Source organism: Vulpes lagopus, chromosome 21 (assembly GCF_018345385.1).
Source record: "Vulpes lagopus strain Blue_001 chromosome 21, ASM1834538v1, whole genome shotgun sequence".
In the NCBI taxonomy this organism is placed as follows: domain Eukaryota; kingdom Metazoa; phylum Chordata; class Mammalia; order Carnivora; family Canidae; genus Vulpes; species Vulpes lagopus.
This window is the reverse complement of record NC_054844.1, coordinates 5,980,252-5,996,842: the sequence shown is the minus strand read 5'-3', so window position 1 is coordinate 5,996,842 and position 16,591 is coordinate 5,980,252. Positions and strand designations below refer to the sequence as shown.

General features: G+C 48.5%; 1 protein-coding gene across 3 annotated transcripts in view; it reads right to left on the bottom strand.

Annotated features, from left to right (window-relative positions):
- The window catches only part of KCNA6 (potassium voltage-gated channel subfamily A member 6), a 42,946-nt gene extending 35,568 nt beyond the window's left edge, over positions 1-7,378 (bottom strand). For all 3 annotated transcript variants that reach the window (XM_041736789.1, XM_041736791.1, XM_041736788.1), the window contains exon 1: positions 2,522-7,378. In XM_041736789.1, the coding sequence (XP_041592723.1) occupies positions 5,726-7,312 (1,587 nt within the window). In that variant the 5' untranslated portion in view covers positions 7,313-7,378 and the 3' untranslated portion in view covers positions 2,522-5,725. The remainder of the gene's footprint in view (positions 1-2,521) is intronic.
- Positions 7,379-16,591: the final 9,213 nt, after the last annotated feature.

Here is a 16,591-nt window from a genome sequence, read left to right as displayed (position 1 = left end):
AACTCCTTCTCTAAGTAGTCAAGAGCAAAGGGACATGACATGACAATCTCCGATCTCACAGGGACTTCAGGTCCAGAACAGGAAGGTGTTTCACTGGGAGACACAGTAACAGGAGAACTAAGGGCCCATCTGTCTTTTACTCCCAGTAGCCTGTGTCTGGCAAGTTCTCTCTCCCACTAAAGCCCCAAGCTCTAGGCCTTGTTCTGCTTGAAGCTACTCTGTACAACCTGAGGCAGCCCCGGTATAAAGCAGAATGGAGACAGGAAATCCTACAGTTTAGAGAATGAAAGGATTTCTTTTCCTTCCCTAAATGACCTTGACAAGCTAGAATCAGACCATACTTTGTCTCCCAGGGCAATAACACCCAGTCAAAACCTATCAGAGCTGGCAGGGCAGTTCCAGCCAGATTGTCCCGGGAGGACAATATTCTCTGGGAATCTATCCTGGCATTTGTGTGGAGATGCCGGGTGACAGAAATACTGCCAAAAGCCAGGGCTCAGCCAGTGGAGAAAAGGAATGATAAGCAGCAGGACTGGAAAGCGTCATGTGAGGAGAAATCTGAAGGGGAGGGAAGGATGGGACCCAGTGAGCAAAAGGCAAGTGAAAGCGGTAGAAGTGTAATGTCTGCTGGACAAACATGGAGAAGGGTGCCCAAAGCACCGAAGACTTCAGGACCCCAGGGAAGCTATAAAGACTTAATGGTTACTACAGGGAGAAGGGGTGGAAAGAAGCCAGCAGAAGAAAACCTTGACATCTGTACAATTTCTAAAGGAATTCTGAGCTTACAGGTGCAGAGAGGCTAGAAGAAGATTCTTGGTTTGTTTGGGGATATCTTTGAAGTTTTGAGGCTTGCTTTTGTTTTGCCAGCAAAATATGAACGCCTCGGGCCAGTTCATTGACTTAGTCCTACCTAATGAATAATGTCCAACATATTTACCCCAGTCTAATACATGCTAATCATGCTCTGCACTTACCAAAAATGGCTTTGACCTTTCTTTTGCTTGAGCAAAAAGAAAAATCCCACAATGCTTTGATTGTCAAAATTTTTAAAAGGGGGGGGCAGTTCTTGGCACTGTACATGAATAGCAAGGAGCAATGCATAAAAGCTCTCAAGTGTCCCCAAGTGGCAGAAGGAAAAAACTGTCATTCCGTCCTGGATACTTAGATTGGTCCATCTTTAGAGACGCTAACCTTCTAAAACCAAACCATGTATAAAACCAAACCATTCTCCCAGGCAAGATGTGAAACTCCCAGGTTATCAGTCCCATGCCACTTCTCCCCAACCCCCACAATCCAATGACTTTTGGGGGGTTATTTTATAGAGTTATATAGCTATCACCAAAATCCTGTTTTAAAAAATGTCCATTACCTTGGAAACCCCCCACCTCACCCCCCGCCCATGTCCTGATGCAGATGGGACTATCTACAGCCTACCACCTCCAGCAAGGAGAGTGCTCAGCTCCCCTTAGAAACTGGGTAGAGAATTTCAATCTATCTTGTCAAGGAGCATTTCCTGCACCTCACGCCCCTGGGATGTATGCCCTTCCTCTGTCCTGCCTTCAGTGAGCAAGAGAGATAGCTAGGTGCTAGGAGGGCCTTCAAGTGAACTAAGGATAGTTTGAGGGCCACTCCTGAGCTAAGGCTTTTTCCAGGCTAATTCCACACTTAATTTCACTTCCTCCTAAGTCCTTGCTCTTGTGTTTGGCTGTTTCTACATTCTTTTGTTTTGTTTTGAACCATTCTGTAAGCTTCTTAAGGTTGGGAGACTTGGAGGTTCTCTCCTCCTCTCTCTTCCTTTCTCTCTGTCTCTCTCTTCTCTTTCTTTCTCTCTTTTATTTTTGAAGATTCAAGAAATTTCTGCAGAAACGTTTTTCTAAACCCAGCCCAATCTCATCTTGCTCTGTAAGTTCAGAACTTGTGCCCACAGGGGCGAGCTTGGCAAGAAAGGACAGGACACTGAACTGGCAGAGAAGGGAGGTCAGTCCCCCAGCTGGAGAACAGCCTTCTCAGCAAACACTTGAGATCACCACTATCCTAGAGCTCAAGGTGTGATCTCAACAAAAATGCTACAGCTGCTCCCCGCCACTAAAAAGGTGGAGAGAGGAAGAAAGATAGAAAGACACATAGAGAAGGAGGAAGAGATGGAAACAACAGAAGGGCAAAAGCCAGAAATGCAAGGGGGAAAAAATGTGGTGAAAATGAGAATACCTAGGAGAAGGGGGGGGTAGTGCAGAGAAAAGGAGGTGACTAGAAAGGGTGGAGGAGGCAGCAATGAGAGAGCAGAAACCGAGGAAGGAGTCTCTCTCTCTCTCTCTCTCTCTCTCTCTCACACACACACACACACACACACATATACACACACATATACACACACACACAAAACAAAAGGAGAGGAGGTGGCTGCTGAGACCAGGACATCAAAACCCCATGTCTCTGGGATGTATGGGCTCCCCTCCCGGAGTTCAAATCTGGCCCAGAGCGCTGAGCCAGGAGCAAAGTTCCCCCCAAAAGCAGAACCTACCTCCAATGCAAAGGTGGCCAGCTGTCCCTCTCTCTCCTTGGGGATGATTAGGCAGGAGGACTACCCCACGTCTCAGCCGAGTCTGACAGATCCAGGGAGGCATTTGGGAGCTCATGCCGGAGAATCAGGTGTAACAGAGGCCTGACCCCTGCCTTTGCTGGCAGCTGCAAAATCGTCACCCCGGCTATCTCGGCAGCACAGGGTGCGTCTTCTTTCGATGCTCGGGGCACAAAATCCACACAAAGAAGCTCAAAGTCAGAGAGGGATGGCTTGGCAAAATCCTTTGCAGAAACCAGGTCAGGTCACAGCCTCTCTGTGTTTCTTCGATGTCTTGAGAAGAGCCACCGATGAGATTGCTAGGAACAGAGCTAGATAATTCCCCAGGAGGAGGAAGTGTCATTTCTCTCAGTCTCCCTGAGAGCAGGGAGGAGCCTCTCTCTGAAGAGATGACAGCTCCATAGTATCACAGACTATCACTGTCAGGACTCTTGGCGAGGCCCAGCCTGGCTGCCTCTTGAGGAGCGTGTCCCCTCCGAGTCTTCCCTTGCCATTTTGAAAAAAAGATAATATTGACATTGGTTTAACTGGCAGTTGCTTAGCATTCAAATTTCTGAAGAATCAGGAATGAGATGAGGCAGCTTCAATGACTAGGTGGGGAAACCAGGAAGAAAGGTCCAGGGAGAAAGTTTGGGGGAGCTGCTTCCCCCCTCATTTTCCAAAGGTCACACATCTCGCCGGTCATTAAGAGCCCCTAAACCACTATGTAGGAGGTGGTCCCATTTCAGAAGCTGGGAGTATGTAGTCTCCTGTTCTCCCTTGCTGCCCAAATCAGAAGATAGAGAGAACAGTCTGGAAGGTTGCTATGGCAACCAGAGTCCCTGGAGAGCCCAGCTCTCCACAAACCCTTTACTTTTGGGCATGCTCTGACTTGAAAAGGAAATGTTTTATTAGGGATGGTGATGGCGATGATCACATACACACATATAGAGATACATGCATACATGTCCCAACATTTACCCTCACTGGAAGCATCCCCATTGCCTCTGTAGTGGGCCCTTCTCCCTTCTCCGAAATAGCCAGAAGTAACTAAAGGAATTTTGGAAAACCAGAACTTTATGGCCTCGGAGCAGATTTCCAAATCATGAACTCCTCTTATCTGTATTTCAGGTTTGGAGAAGCCAAGCTCCCAATCACGGCAGCCTCTGGCCCTGAGAGGATCCCACTGAACCTGTCTAAAGAGCATCCTCCTTGTTGAAGGGTAAGAAGAGAGACTGAGGCCCGGCTCAAGAGGCTAAGCAGGGATGTAAGGAGCTAATAACCCAGTGTAGTCTACTCTTAGGCTTTGGATTCAAAGCAGGAACTCTGTGAGGAAGGAGGTTTTGCCTCTGGGAGATAGGAAAATAGGCTAATGAACTAAAAATTCAAGTCCCTTACACATTTGCATAGCATCATCACCAGCTTCCCAGATGAGTTCATTGACATTCCCCATGAGGTAGGGAGGGGAGGACATTAATGTTCCCATTGAATGGGTGGAGAAACTGAGGCATAGAGAGGAACTGTGGCACCCAGGTTACCCTGTCAGGCTGTGGCAAAATCCAGATTTACATCTGGCACCCACAGGAGCCACAGTGTCTCTCAAGAAAACCCTCAAAAGGCCATCCCTCATAAGTTGCTCTTTGAGAAAAAAATTTTTTTTAATTCTCATCGAGGAGTCTTAAAGCATAGATATAAAATTAAGAACATGTTAACAGTCCTTTCGGTTTCTGAACTGCACCCAGAAGAGCTCAGAACAGTACATCACAGTTTTTTCAAGGCAACAAACAAATATGACAGTGTTACCAGGAGAGAAATGAGGGGGAATGGGCAGGTGGGATGAAGGCAACAGTTTCACGCCAGAAGAAGATGATCTATCCTGTGGTGATACCGCCACATTACCTTACCAGTGACAGCAGGTCGGCTGCAGCTCCCAGGGGCAGAGCAGGTGAAGGTTTGCTTGACTCAGCAAAAAAACAAAAACAAAAACAAAAAAACAAAAAACAAAAAACAAACCCTACCAGTGAGGCTGTCAACAAAGGAATGATGTTTCTTCCTCACTCTAAACCTATTTCATTGCTCCTAAAATGGGAAGAACCCACGCTAGCATCCAATGTATGCTTTTACCTGTCTGCTGGCTTCAGCTGGAATTTGCTTTGGAAAACCTTCAACTGCAATCCTAAGTCAAATTCCCAGGGAGAAGGGTGGAGGGGGCTCGAGAGGGATGGGGCAAAGTATAGGAGAGAGATTCCCCGTCTGCAACAAGGTTCCTCTTTGCACACGTCCCAGGTGACAATGTGTGCTTACGTGATACCTCTCCTTAGATATGCAGTCAAGCCAGTTGCTTGGCTCTATCCAGCCACTGCTCCTGGCTCTGTGGTTCCCTCTTTCCAGCTGCTCCACACAGGAAGGCACTTGCACAAAAAGAGTATTTGGCTCGGAGGAGGAACCTTCCTGGAAGCTAGACAGTCGGGAGGGAATGACTGAATGTAGACCGAAGGCTGATGTCCACTGTGCCAGGACACATCTGGAGAAATCCATTGGCCCCTTTGGTGAGGGACTGACTCTAAATATTCTCCAAATGGCCAAGTTTCATTGTAGTCTCTCTAATGCCTTCCACGATTCGAGATGAGTAACTTATCTGAAGGCTGTGCAGCTAAAGGCTTTACCAGGGGTCCTCTACAGGACGACCAGCAGGTGTTACAAGCCAGGGGAATAAGACAGAAAGGTGAGTACTGTTTTCTGTCCTCCAGCTTCTGCTAGCTACCACGTAGCCAGAAGCGGCCAGGTGCATGCCCCAAAGCAAAGGACAAAGGAGAGAAATAGGACTCAGGTATGCCTGGTTTCCATCCTGTTGATCTCTCTGGCCCTAGACATGAAAGCTTCAGAGTCAAGAGGGAAGGTCTGACAAAAATCTCATCCACGTGATGGAAGATGGGCATGAATGGGTGGCACCGTTAAAATCTCAGAAATGTCATTTAGATGGATAAACCTTGAATGCTGCTGCACAGATCAAGCAACAAGGTTGACAGTCCAGGTATCTGGACCAGGTGCAGGGGAGGGGGTCACGAAGTTGGCTGGAGCTCAGATGAGGGGAGTGGAGAGTGAGAAGGAAGCCCGAGACTGTTTGCTCAATGTCACCCTTCTCATTCAACTCCCTGCCTGCATCGGTCAAACCTCAGTGAGCATCCTTTTCTCTGCATATGCCCGATGTGGAGGGGGAAGGTAGCTGGGTCTCCGTTCCCGAGCGGTCTCGGAGAATTCAGGCTTGCCAAGTCCACTGTCAGCTGCCTTCAGGTCTGGCGCAGGCTGCCCACAAGTGACATGGGTATACTGGCCTTGCTCCTCCTGCTCTGTCTCCCGGTGGTAGAAGTAGTTGAAGTTGGAGACAATGACGGGCACAGGCAGGGCGATGGTGAGGACCCCGGCGATGGCACACAGCGAGCCCACGATCTTGCCCCCCACTGTCATGGGGTACATGTCTCCATAACCTACCGTGGTCATTGTAACTACTGCCCACCAGAAGGCGTCCGGGATGCTGGGAAAGAGTGAATCATCATCATCAGCCTCTGCGAAGTAGACGGCACTGGAGAAGAGGATGACTCCGATGAAGAGGAAGAAGATGAGCAGGCCCAGCTCCCTCATGGAGGCCTGCAAGGTCTTGCCCAGGATCTGCAGCCCCTTGGAGTGGCGGGAGAGCTTGAAGATGCGGAACACCCGGACCAGGCGGATCACTCTGAGGATGGCCAGGGACATGGCCTGCTGCCCATTCTGGCCACCCCCTCCACTGGCTGACTGCTGCTCCTGCTGCTGCACCAGCTCGGTGCCCAGGGTGATGAAGTAGGGGAAGATGGCCACCAGGTCAATGATGTTCATGATGTTGCGGAAGAAGGCTGGCTTGCTGGGGCAGGCAGAGAAGCGAACCAGGAGCTCGAAGGTGAACCAAACTATGCACAGGGTCTCCACCAGAAAGAAGGGGTCAGTAAAGAAAGAGCCCCCAAGAGTGCTTAGTGAGGATGAGCTCCCTGCCACCATGCCCCCCGGGGGGATGCCAGGATGAAAGGTATAGGAATCCTCTTCATCCTCGTCTTCCTCCTGACTACCCCTGGAAACTGGGGAGTCCCTGCTCACACCATTGCTCCCACCTCGACCATCTGCACGGAACTGGGGCAAGGTCTCCAGGCAAAAGATGACGATGGAGATGAGGATGACCAACACGGAGACGATGGCGATGCCCCTGGCGGGGCCTGAGCTCTCGGGGTACTCGAAGAGCAGCCACACCTGGCGCTGGAAGGGCTGGGAGGGCAGCGGCTTCTCGTCCTCGCCCCCTTCAGGCAGGCAGCCCTCGTCCTCCCGGAAGGCCGCCAGGGCCTCGTCCCCCAGCTGGTAGAAGCGGATCTCCTCCAGGAAGATGTCCAGGGGCACGTTGACCGGCCTGCGCAGGCGGCCCCCGGACTGGTAGTAGTAGAGGATGGCGTCGAAGCTGGGCCGGTTGCGGTCGAAGAAGTACTCGTTCCTCAGGGGGTCGAAGAAGCGCACTCTGCGACCCGGGTCCCCCAGCAGCGTGTCGGGGAACAGCGCCAGGGTGCGCAGCTGCGTCTCGAAGCGCAGCCCCGAGATGTTGATCACCAGCCGCTCGCTACTACAGCAGCCCCCGCCCGCCGCGGCCTCCGGGAAGGGCCCCGCGCCCTGCGGCTCGCCCTCGGGGCCCCGGCCCTCCCCCGGCGCCGCCAGCGCCAGGGATCTCTCCGACCTCATGTCCCCTCCGCCGCGCGCCCCCCGCCGCCGGGACGGCGCCCACGCCGCGGCCTCGGGCGCTCGGGAGCGCGGCTGTCCCCGGCTCTCCGCCGCGCCGTCCGGGCAGGGCGGGGCCGCGCTCCCGCGAGCGGCGGTCGGGAGCCGCGGGGCGGGCGGGGGACCCCCGGGCCCGCGGCTGGGCGCCGCCGCCCCCCGGGCACCTGGCACGGCCCCCTGGCGCGCGAGAACCGGGCCGCCCGAAGAGACGCGCGGCTTCGCCCCCCGCGGCGCCTGGGCCGGGCTCGGGGCCGCGGGGTCCGCCCTCCGGACCGGGCGGCGCTTCTCCAGCCGCTCGAGCCGCCCCCAGCGGCCCCGGCCGCAGGCGCGAGCCGCGCGCCAGACGCGCCTCCCTCGGGCGCGGCGGACACCCCTGGCGGGGCTCGGCCTCCGCCCTCCGCGCCCCGCGGGCTCCGTCTGCCGAGGTCGCCGCTCCCGCCGCCGCCGCCGCCGCCGCCGCCCTGCGAGCCGCGCCGCAGGCCTCGGAGAGCGCCCGGCGGCTGCCCCGGCCCGGGGCGCGGGCACCCGCCTCCCCGCGGCTCAAGCCTGCGCTGCAGCCGCCGCAGCTGCCGCGGCCCGGCTCTCGGCTCGGCCCTTCCTGCCCACACTCGCTCTCCAAGTGACGTGGCAGGCCCCGCCCGCTGCCCCCTCCCACCCCACTCTCGCATCACCCCCCTCGCCCGGCCAGGGGCGCCGGGCACACGCGCACACACGCGCGCACACACGCGCACACACACGCGCGCACACGCCCGCCCGCCCGCCGCAGCCTTTCCCGCGCTCGCCCGCCACGCCCCTGCCCCGCTCGCGTTCACCCTCGCGGCCCCCTGAACAGGCGCCAGCGCCCCGCACCGCACCCCTCCACCCCTGCCCCCCGCTTTCCCTATTCCAGTTTGAGGTGGTTGCTCTACGCAGCGCGTTTCATCGATGAGAAAACACATCCCGCCCCACCACGCAACACAGAACTCGGAGCCGCGCACCTCCCTCCGCGCGTCCAGAAATCTAAAGAACAAATCGAATCATACTTTGTCCCTCTGTATTTACGAAGACTCATTTGCCAGCTTCTCTAATCCACTTTAAAATATATATATAGAGAGAGAGAGAGAGAAAGCATTTGTAGAAGTCCTCGAGCTGCCGGTCAGTATCCCAGTGTAAGGCCCCTGCAAACCCATACCTCCCTTTGCGAACCTGGGAGGACAAACCCCCCAACCAACCGTCCCAGAGCAGCAAAGTGATAGCACAGAAGCGGGTGGGAAGGCTCCCATTGCCTTTCCCATCAGAAGTTTTCTAGGGGAGTTCTGGGAACATAGGCAGCAGCCCAATGAAGGAAGAACCAGAAGATGGTGGCATCTCAGAGGTGTCAGAGTGCAGGGAAGTGCACCCTGGAATTCATTTGCTCTCAGCCTCCCTGGGAACTCATCTGAAACGCCTTCTTATTGCACAGACAAGGAAAGAGAGGAGGGGGGTGAGTGGAAAGTGGTATGGAAGAAGGTTGATAAAAAATAATAGCTATATTCGCTGAGCATCTAATATGTACTGGCCACATTCCAGGTGCTCTTCCGGTGTTATCTCACTCGCAATCCTGTCTATCTCACAACCCTATGAGAAAGATGGTCTCTGTTCCTAGGTGACCTTACCATGAAGATTCACCTGGCAGTATTTAGATAGGGACCAAAGTTTGTCGTTAGGGCTCTTTCCCTAACTCTCCAGGACGGAGGCAGTAAAATTGGCTTTCTATCCATTTCCACTGGAAACCATATAATCCTACTTTACTAGACTGGATAGGTCAGAGTTTGGTGGAAGGGGATTGCTCTGATCTTTTCAGATTGCCACTTCCAGGAAGGGTTGACATTTGCTTCTCTCTACCCCAGTTTCTCCCTTTTTTGGTTGTCTATGGCCAAAAATAATTGGTTGACAACTACAAGTTGTTTTGTGTAGCTTCTTACGCATTTTATATCATTAGTAGGGGTTCATTGCCAATAATGATAAGAATGATACAAAAAGGTAATCTCAAGCCACAAGATACATGCAAGAATTCTTGGTATTGCACAGAGTGTTTTAAAACCACAGTGGCTCTCAGCAGCATTCATCGCCAGAGGGTTTAGGGGAGTAGAGAAAGAAGTCTTCTGGATGTGTAGGACAGGGATCAGGTAGTGGATGCACGGGAGGTAGGCTAGTGTCCCACTGAATCTCCATTCTCTGGGCTGTTGCCTCACGAAGTCTACCAGACAACAACTTCTGCTTCCTTTCTGCCTTTGTGCTGTTGGTTTCCACTCCCTCCCTTCACTTTGCCCGTGTTTCAATGAAAGAAAGAAAGCAAGGGTACACACACAGTCCCTAGTTTCCCTATTTACAGGCTATGTAATTAAGCAATTTAGACTTCACACAAGTTGCTCCATTGAAAAAAAAAAAGTAAACGGGAAGAAAAGGAAACAATAGATACAATAAAGAAGATACTCTCACCCTTGACAATTATCAGCAAGGATTTTCTAGATTATAAATTGATTTACTGGTGATTCCTTTTGTCTTTGTTTTCAACATTTATTATGAATTATTCATTTGCCTGTTTGTTTTCGTCATTGCTGTTTTTATTCATGAGGCTGTCAACTAGGTCAGCAACTCTTCAAAATAAATGTTGGGGAAGCATGGAAAAGAACCTGCATTCTGCTTGAAGGGTGCACAGTCTAATATGGTGAAAGGAACCACCACTTGAGTACCCCTGGGTTCAGCCTAGCTGGTGCTGCCTGCCAGCCTACATCAGAGCTGATGTTCCATGGTTACCTTCTCATCGGGCATAAGGCTGTGCCCCAGGAGATGTCTCACTATGCAGGAGGAGGTTCCCCTGGAGAGAAAAGTCATTAGCAAATTCATGAATCAGAGTTCTGTTTTTAGTTCTTTTGTGAAAGAGCCTCATCTCTTAGGTTTAGAAAAGCCCTATGCCTAGATCATTCCTATCTAACATATATGAAGAGTAAGTAAAATCACGCCTTCGGAAGTGCTGATTTCCAGGTGAAGAAAGGCACAACCCCATCCGTATGCTGCAGCACCATTTCCAATGGCAGATGAGTGTTTCCCTAACATTCACTGAGCACCCATTTCATGACAGCACAGATTTCTTTGGTTGTGTCTAAAGTCAGATATCTGCAATGATGGTAGTGGTCATTCATGTAATTAACATTTATTGAGAAGCAGCTGGGTGCCTGCCCATCATAGCCGCAGGTGCTAGGGGTTTAGAAGTTCAGAAGGCTGATCTAGACAAAATACCTGTTCTTGTGAGCTTGCATGTCAGTGAAATAAATACATTACATTCTAGACAGAAAATTTTAAACAGTAAACAATGAAGAAGATATTTATATATTGTAGTAAATGCTTTGAGGAAAATAAATGGGATGCTATGTCAGAAATCAACCTGGGGATTCAACTTTGAACAAGGTGGTTGGGAAAGATTCCCCCAAAGAGATAATATTTCAACTGAGATTCAAAGATCAAGAATGGGCCTGCCATGCTAAAAGGGGGGAAGAGCATTCTGGGCAGATGAGTGCAAAAGTCTTGAGGTAGAAAGGTCATCGGTGTTCAAGAATATTGGAGAAGTCCATGTGCTGAGAGTAGAAATGGGCCACAGGGAGAGACATAAAGACAAGGCTGAAGAAGAAGCAAGGGGTAAGCTCTTGCAGGGTGAGGTATTTAAGCTTTATCTTAAGGGTGTTGGATGTAAAGCCAGTGATGGTTCTCAAGCAGAGAGGAGACATGATTTGCATAGAGGTTGTGAGGAGAATGCATTAAAAGGGGGGGTGCAAAAGGAAAATGGGCCAGGAAATTGCAGTAGTCTGGGAAAAGATTGATAGAGACTTGGACTGGACTAAAGATGAAGTGACTAGGGATAGAATGGGGATGAGGCAGGGGCTGGGGGAATATTTCGAAGATAGAATCAACAGGAATTGGTGATGGATGGGTCATGAGAAACAATCAGGGAATGCCAGGTTTTGGGTTTGCACAACAAGGGATGGAGGTGTCATATATTAAGAAAGGGCATATGAGTTGGGGTGACTAGGTGACGGGCACTGAGGGGGGCATTTGACGGGATGAGCACTGGGTGTTATGCTATATGTTGGCAAATTGAACTCCAATTAAAAAAAAAAGAAAGGGAATATGAGGGACTAAACAAGGATCAATCAAGACCTCATGTTTAGAAATGTTAACTTGGAGAGACAAATTAGGCTAATAAAGACATTGGGAATTGATTATTTATTCAGGTCTGGAATATGGAAGAGAAATGAGTGATCTGTGAATGTAAAATATTTAGAAATAGTTGAGGGTATGGCACTAACATCTTCTAGAAAGACAGAATATGGACAACGAAGACAAATACAACCAACACCAAGTTCTGCACAGTACTTTACAATTCACGGTTCAAGTTCAGGAGGAAGAGGAGCCAGCAAAGGAAACCAAGGGATGATCAGTGGGGTCAAGGGAAAACCCGGAGAAGGAGTTGTCCTGGAAACCAACAACTGTGACCAGACCTCAGAACTCGAATCTTCACAGGGCCATGCTGACTTCCCAATGAACATAGTATCTACATCAGATCAGGAGCACAGGGTGGGAAGAAAAGGGTCACTGTAGGGAGGAACCAGCCGAAAACGGATGTAGGTACTAACCAAGATGAGTACATAACAATGTACCACATAATTTGATAACCATTTATATTGCTATGTCTGCATAAGTATACACACACCCTCCTTAAGAAGAATTACCCCTTTCCTTGGCTTTCCACTGTAGAAGACAAACCCCACAGAGACAGTTGGAGGCAGGGGTATGATGCATCAGACACTGTGTGTCTCATTTTACTGTCTCACCTCTGAGCAAGGCTACTGCCCCAATCCTTCTATTCTTCAGGGTGGCCAATGTGGAAGTTCTTCTGACCAGAAAACAGTGTCCCGTATGACCCTGGCTCCTTCCTGGGTCATTTTTACTCCTCTTAACTTTCTCTCTTTTTCCCAGCTGGGGAGATAAAGGAAGGAAGCTTTGAATTCTGAGGAAAGTGGGAAGAATAATGGATGACTGGGTGATTCTACACTTTGCAGACAATCTTTGCTACATTCCTTTTGTTCCCTTCCCTCTACACACATGCATGTGCACGTGCGCGCGCACACACATACACACACACACACACACACACACAGAAATTTGGTCACCTAAGAATTAGATTAAAAAGAAATCAATGACTTAAAATTTCCTGCCAGTAGCGTCCACTAGTCTTATAAACTGTTTGCAGTCCTCTTCTGACCCTTGATAGGGTAAGTCTTAGTCCTAGAATCCCCTTCTACTAATCTAGTTTTTGGAAGCACCATGACCATTTTCCTCCTTCTAGGCATTCTCCGGGACCAGAGTGGACAGGAGAAGAACAAATGCAAGTGCATATCCTACAGATAAGCATCATTTATATTTAGTTACTTAGCCAAAATTTTGATGATGATGATGATGATGACGAAGACAATGATAGCGATATCAACTACAAAATGGTGATGGTAATGGTGATACTCTGGAATCCACTAGAGAAAAATCTAACAGCTTTCACTTGAGTGAAGCTGTATATTGGAAAAGGAATGCATTAGACATCTGTGCCATGCAAATCAACAGCCTTAGGAAATGACTAACCATGCCAAGAAATAAATCTATAAAGAATTCCTTATCATTCAGGGAGGATCCTGAGAGAGCCTGTTAGTATCACACTTTTGCAGCCTGCTCCTTTGTGGCAGTCCACTACTGAAAAAAGTCACCAGTGCTGTTTCCCAGATGTCTCTAGTTCTCTACCTACCTTTCAGGAATGGGAGATTGTGCTCTCCAGCTCTCTTGTGGTTAGAGCAGGCAAGAGTTCTGACCAAGGATTTGTACACAGAAGTAAAGTGTATCCCTTCTAGACTAAAGCATTACATCAAATGTGAAGGAAGCCCCTTCCTTGTGTCCTTCCTTACCATGGCCACAATGGCCAGTGCTCAGGATGGTGGCTGCTCTGTCCAATAAGGTGGGTTCCAGAGTGAGATGACATGGAGCCCAGCCAAAGAAATATAAATGTAGCACGAGTGATAAACCATCTTTTGTTGTTCTAATCCTCTGATATATGGGGGTTTATCTGTTTGGTGGCACGGCATGGCATAATCTAGTTTATCTGAACCAATTCAGCAGTACTACCCAGAAATGAGGAGCTGCTATAACCAAAAACCTAAAATTTGTGGCATTGGATTGGGGCCAAATGATGTGCAATGAAGAAACTTTACAAGCAATCCATATTACAAGTGGCAAAATATTTGAAAATTGTTGCCTGTGACAGCTTAGAAGCAGATAAAGTCCTTGAAACTTGCATATCTGAGAGGAGGTTTGAAAACAGATTGTTAGTATTCTACAGTGACTACTGTGGGCTGCGTCTGGCAACATAGTACAAGATACTGATGTGCTCAGAAAAGAATTGGTCACTTAGCAAACAGAGGTGGAATGGGCCAGAGACAGCCCAGAAATGTGGGGATCTTGAGGATTGGCAGTGGCAACTGGCTCCCATCCCCCCTCCTCAGAAAGTAAACAAAAATTAAAAGACCTCTGTGTACAAAAGGCTGATTAGGACTCAGGTTTGCTGAGGCACAATCAAGCTGAGGGCAGTCATGCCCATTGTTAATACCTCGGAATGTAATAAGACATTTTAGAGCAAAAACTGATTATAGTTGTGGCTCCCACTCCTGCATACCACACCACCACCACCAAAAAAGAAATCATTTTAATTGGACAAAGTGGCTTAGAAACAGAGGATGAGGAAGAGACAGAGAAAGAGCGAGAGACTAGAAGTGTAACTTCCCACAGAAAACTGATAAACTCAAATTATGTTCATCTCAAGAAGAACTATGGGTGTGGTTATTGACTAGTGGCACATAGAGCTGCCTAGAACAGATAAAGAAAAGCCCAAGATCATTTTAAGATAGCCATACTCAAAGGAACATGACCTGGACTGAACCATTCGTTGCTCAGTCTGTTCAGGACCTGAAACAATCCTTTGCCCCTAAATTTTTATGGTCAAGAACCTGTCTGAGAGAGCTACTTAGTCCCCAAGGAAGAGTACCAGCAGCAATGCCTATTGCAGATGCAACCAACAAAGATAACAGAGAAAAAGGAATATTCTAGAGAAGACATGAAGAGACAAAGAACCACAGCCAAACAAAGGTCCAATTGTACATAGCAGGGTTTCAGCATCACTACAGACCAGTGACTGCTGAGCTTCTTCTATCTATCCCTTTCTGAATGGGACTATTTATTAAAGTTATCCCATTTTAGATCAGCTATTGTCTATTGTGTTATGAGAGAGGGAAATGTAATTTGTCTTGTAGGTTCCCTAAGTTTCTGAATTAGGAGAAGTCACAATCCTAATTGATGTAGAGACTAGAACATGTCATTTCCTAACATGAAGATTGCTACATGTGTCTGAAGATCCTAGAATTTCAGCTTCATGCCAGGACTAGATAAGACTTTTGAGTGACTTTTGGATTGTTTCCCCTAGGGCGTGAATAAGTCATTTTGCCTATGATAGTCAGACAGTTCATGATCAGAAGGGCAGTTGATGAGAGTCACTGCTACCATTTACCAAATATTTCCAGCTCTCTACCTCCTGTGTGCACAGTAGTATTGCGTCCTTCCTGGCCCATGTAATGATATGGTGGGGTCATGTGCCTAGTTCTAGCTGATGAGTTAGGTCATGTGTTATATCTGGCCTGTACCACTTACTTATCAGAGTGGTTTTCCTCTGCCGTAATGATGCAGAGCACATGAGAAGGTGGCTGCTCCACCAGCCTATGACCCAGATTGAAAGAATAGATCACAGCGTCAAGAACACCAGGGTTGGAGCAATAAATAACCCTTTATTAAACCCACTGAGATTTATGAGATACTTGTTCCTACAGTATAACCTAGCCTCTCCTGACCTGTATACCTACTTGCTTTCCTGCTTGGAAGACACAACAAAGGTAATCAATGTTCCATTTTCTATGGCTAAAAGAAACAAAATGGAACATGAATCATGAAATTCATTACCAAAGCTTCACTTTGGTCAACATTTTTGTTATTATTGCTTACTCCTACCCCTAACCGTATCATTCTGTAGGGATTTTCCCATGTGTTTGTATTGAGCTCCTCTGAATTTTTGCTTTTCCTTGCCCATTTTCCGACCTAACTTTGCATCCCTGAGGCAACAGCATGCTGTCTTGTTCCGGCATCTGAGCTGACATCTCAAACAGGACCACAGACTCTTGCTAAGTCAGTCTTCATGATAAAATGTAAGTGCTTGCGGCACCTGGGTAGCTCAGTTGGTTAATCAGATCATTATCCCAGGGTTCTGGGATGGAGCCACACACGCCTAGGCTCCTGGCTCAGCAGGGAGTCTGCTTCTCCCTCTCCCTCTGCTCCTTCCTCTTCCCCTGCCTCTCCTTCTCCTTCTGCTCCTCCCCCTGCTTGTGCTCTCTTTCACTCACTCACTCACTCTCTCTCCAATAAATAAATAAAATCTTTTTTAAAAAGTAAATGCTTTTTGTTAATATTTTAATACTCACCAAAGATAACAATAGCTGAGTATAAGCATTTACTGAATGCTTACTGTATTCCAACCACTTTTCTAAGAGCCGTGAGATAGGAACTTTCCCTAATTTTCTTAGGCACACAAGAAAACTGAAGTACAGAAAAGTTAAATAATCCCCCAGGTGGCAGAGCAAGTGGGTACCGAGAAGTCTGCAAATGTAAGCAGCCTGGGGTCCAGAGCTCATGTTGCAGGCGTTCTGCTTTTTTCATTAGCAAACTGTGTTCTATACAATTCTAGCTCTGCATCATATTAATAGATATTTACACACATGGACACTCTTCAATTAAATGCATTTGGGAATCTGCTACTTTAATTCAGAGAGGTTCACAATAGACATTAGAATATTAAAGCCTCTGATATGTTCCTTAACATTATTTAACCTAATATTTTCCAAGTAGATTCAAACATAGAACCTTACGTTTGAGAGCTTCATGTACTGTAGGGCATAATTTGAGAAAATTAAATCATAGGAACCAATCCTTAAGAGTGACAGTGAGTATTACCTCACTCAACTGCCTTAATTTGCTGACAGAATTGGACCTTAGAAGGAGTAAATGACTTTTCCGTGGTCTTACAGCAATGGTGATCGGAATCCAGGATCTCTGAATTCCCTGCTCATTAGGATTTACCTACCC